Genomic DNA, 3,897 nt, shown 5'->3' on the forward strand with positions numbered 1-3,897 from the left:
GAGGCGGAGCTTGCAGTGAGCTGAGATCTGGCCACTGCACTCCAGCCTGGGCGACAGAGCGAGACTCCGTCTCAAAAAAAAAAAAAAAAAAAAAGCTAAAGCGCAAATCTGGAGACCATTTATTGCCCATTGTTACATGGATCTCACTGGAAACAATGTAGTCATTTTCAAATCATGCTGGGGTCCTCTCGCCCACGTAGGAATGGCGTGCTCCTGGCGGTGGGGACTGTGGGACAGCCTCATGCGTGTTTCTCCCTGGCCTCAGGCACAGCCTGGGGTCCCTGCTGAGGAAATTCTCCGAGTGTCAGCTCCCCTGGCGTGTTGGGCAGCCCCCAGGGTGACTGTCTGAGATCCAGGCGCCAGGGCAGTGGCCGAGAGAGACCTGAAGCCTCCATTCCCTGGCACACCCCAAACCACAGCTTGGGAGAGGGGACAGCCTTGCAGACTAATCGGGGAGGGAGGGCAGTGGGGTCCCGGCAGGCACCGACAGTGGCCTCAGGAGCCAGTGCTGTCACCAGGAGGCCTGCGAGAGGGGCCCGCGTCCATGGGGAAGCGAGTGCCCACGTGGAAGTGGGCTCAGGGCACCTGGGCTGCAAGCCACGCGACGCGCACAGAGTCCCTTCATGTCCCGTTCTGCCGCCAGGGGGCACTGCGGCCCCACGCAGCCCTGTAGTACCCGCGGCCCTTGGCTGGGGAGCTCCTGGGACCCCCGCCGGCAGCGCTTGCCGCAGATGTCAATCACAGAAGGCACCGCATCACTGAAGCGCCGGGCCGGCCCAGGCTCCGCTGGGTCCTTGGTATGCCGTCGTGTTCAATAAGTACTTGCTGCAGAAATGTCTGAAGGAAGAAAGGGGGCTAGGGAAGGGCTCCGGGAAAGAGTAACTCCCGAGTCACAGCTGGGAAGGGTTTCGAGGGCGCCATTCACTGAGGGGGAAACTGAGGCCGGAGAGGGGCTGCACCTGGCCTGGGGTCACCTGCAAGATCAGGGGCCGAGTCCACCGACGTCCTGCACCTCTCGCCGACTCCCTCTGCCTCAGCCGCCTCCTTGCCCTTCATTCTCTCTGGCTGCTCCCTGCCTGGTGGGGGCAGCTTGTCCATGCCCAGTGGTCAGCGGGGACCCACGGACCCCAGGCATCCCAGGCCCCAGAGAGAAATGCAACCACTGGTCCCACACAGAGCGGTTTGTCCCAGGTGGCAGCGTGAGCCATCCATCAGGAGTGAGAGGCAGAGGGTTGGCAACCCACAGGGGAGGGTTTACTGAGTGAACTTGTGACACCCCCTAGTACACACACAGCCCATGTCGGCCCTCCTGATGGCAGAAGAACATAGCGGGCTGGCAGCCCGCAGACAGCAGCGGCTCTCACCTACCTCCTCAGCTGGGGAGGGGTTCCCAGGGTGGGCCTGAGAAAGTATGTGGCAGATGGGGGAGGCTCAGGACCTACCAAAGCCCCATTCATTCCCCGCCTGCTCCTATCCTCATCTGTTCCCTGCCCTCACACCACACAGGGTCAGACGTGCAGGGAGGAGGTGAGGCTGGGCCAGGAGGAGGGGTGGGGTGCGTGGGAACATGTGTGTCTACCCATGAGTAAAATGGAGACGGGGTTCTACCAGCGTGTCCCTGAGTCTCTGTGACCGACTGCATGTGACTGGGGTGCTTAAAAAAAAAGTGCTTTGCAGCCATAAAAAAGAATGAGTTCAAGTCCTTTACAGGGACATGGACGAAGCTGGAAGCCATCATTCTCAGCAAATGAACACAGGAATAGAAAACCAAACACCGCTTGCTCTCACTCGTAAGTGGGAGTTGAACAACGAGAACACATGGACACAGGGAGGGGAACATCACACACCGGGTCCTTTGTGGGGTGGGGGCCAAGGGGAGGGAGAGCATTAGGACAAATACCTAATGCATGCGGGGCTTAAAACCTAGATGGCGGGTTGACGGGTGTCACAAACCACCATGGCACATGGATACTAATGTAATAAACCTGCACATTCTGCACATGTATCCCAGAACTTAAAGTAATTTTTTTTTAAAGTGCCTGTAAAAATTAAAGAGGAATAAAAGGGGGGTGAACAGCCAGTATGACAGTGCATGCCTGAAATTCCAGTGCTTCGGGAGGCTGAGGCAGGAGGATCATTTGAGGCCAGCAGTTGGAGAACAGTGTGGGCAACATAGCAAGACCCCCATCTCTACAAAAAATTTAAAAGGTAGCCGGGCATGGTGATTCACACCTGTAGTTCCAGCTGCTGTAGAGGCTGAGGTGGAAGGATCGCTTGAGCCCAGGAATTCGAGGCTGCAGTGAGCTATGATTGCACCACTGCACTTCAGCCTGGGTGACAGAACAAGGCTGTGTCTCAAAAAAAAAAAAAAAAAAAAAAAAAAAAGGAGGAGGGGAGGGGTGAGGAGCATATTGACGGGCAAAAATCCAGCCAGAAATGCTGAGGCTGAAAAGATTGTCTCTGAGTTTCCTGGTAGCCAGGGAAAAAGGGGAAATTGGTACGTTACAGTGCCTGGTTAGGCATGTCTTCTAAGGGGCATGCCTGTTTGTGACAGTGTCTCTGCCCTTCACACATGAGGGTGTGTGTGAGTAGCTGAGAGGAGAGACAGCACAGAGTCTGGGAAGTAAACAGATGAGTTTCCGGGTACCCAGGGCAGCAGGGTGTCATGCTCGTTCATGACAGAGTCTCCAAGCGAGTGTGACGCAAAGAGAATGAAAGCAGAGTTAAACTTTCTGAGTATAAATAGCTATGAGCAGCCGGGCGCGGGGGCTCAAGCCTGTAATCCCAGCACTTTGGGAGGCCGAGACGGGCGGATCACGAGGTCAGGAGATCGAGACCATCCTGGCTAACACTGTGAAACCCCGTCTCTACTAAAAAATACAAAAAACTAGCCGGGCGAGGTGGCAGGTGCCTGTAGTCCCAGCTACTCGAGAGGCTGAGGCAGGAGAATAGCATAAACCCGGGAGGCGGAGCTTGCAGTGAGCTGAGATCCAGCCACTGCAGTCCAGCCTGGGCGACAGAGTGAGACTCTGTCTCAAAAAAAAAAAAAAAAAAAAAGCTATGAGCTTCCTGGCAGCCAAGGAGAGAGGCGAAATAAGTCAGAGTCTCTTCAGTATCTCCTCACCAGTGCCTGCCGGCTTGTGACAGTGACTCCGACTGCATGCAGACGTGTCTAAGTGTGTGCGGGAGGGAGTCACATAGCTGCACAGGTGGGACATATTTCAGAGCTGCCTGGAAGCCAGGGTGAGAGGGGAAATACGCCGATGTTGAGACTGGTCGGATGTATCTTTCTTGCTGTGTGTGGCCAGGGCTCTTGCGGGGGCTCAGATAGGACAGCGTCGGGCAGTCAGGCGTATGCGGCTGTCCTCCGCGGGGCTCCAGGGCCGGGCGTAGCCGGCATGGGGCAGCAGCAGCCGGTCCTGTGTGCCGTTGGGGCTCACAAGGCGCTGGACAGCCAGCAGGTAGTCCCGGTGGGGTGCCAGCATCGGGCAGGGGCAGTGGCCTGGCGCCCACACGTACTCGCGGGCCCGCAGTGGCGAGCGGTTCTTGTAGACGAGCTGTATGCGCACCTCGTAGCGGGTCTCCTGGGCCTGGCGGTGGCGGCTCAGCACTCGGGCCTGGAACACTGTTGGGGTCGTGCTGAGCTGGCTGGCTGCTCAACTCTGCGCAAATCTCCACGCCCCACCCACATTCCCAGAAGAGGGGCTGAGGGTCAGGTGGGACCTCAGGATCTATAGGAACTGGAGTCAGGATCACGTGAGGGATCCATGAGTGGTTAGGGTCAAGAGGCAAATTAGGGTCAGAAGAAGGGGTCAAGGGTAAAGTCAGATTAGGGTCAGAGGTCAGCAGGAGGCCAGGTTAGTCGGGGCCAAGTGAGGGTACGGGTCGGGGGTCTCA

The 3,897-nt window shown here is 57.2% G+C and overlaps 1 protein-coding gene across 1 annotated transcript in view; it reads right to left on the reverse strand.

Annotated features, from left to right (window-relative positions):
* Positions 1-3,223: 3,223 nt before the first annotated feature.
* The window catches only part of ADAMTSL5 (ADAMTS-like 5), a 7,397-nt gene continuing 6,723 nt past the window's right edge, over positions 3,224-3,897 (reverse strand). The window contains exon 11 of the mRNA XM_011964108.1: positions 3,224-3,625. Within this exon, the coding sequence (XP_011819498.1) occupies positions 3,324-3,625 (302 nt within the window). The 3' untranslated portion in view covers positions 3,224-3,323. The remainder of the gene's footprint in view (positions 3,626-3,897) is intronic.

Source organism: Colobus angolensis, unplaced genomic scaffold (genome assembly GCF_000951035.1).
Source record: "Colobus angolensis palliatus isolate OR3802 unplaced genomic scaffold, Cang.pa_1.0 Scaffold64, whole genome shotgun sequence".
Classification (NCBI taxonomy): Eukaryota; Metazoa; Chordata; class Mammalia; order Primates; family Cercopithecidae; genus Colobus; species Colobus angolensis.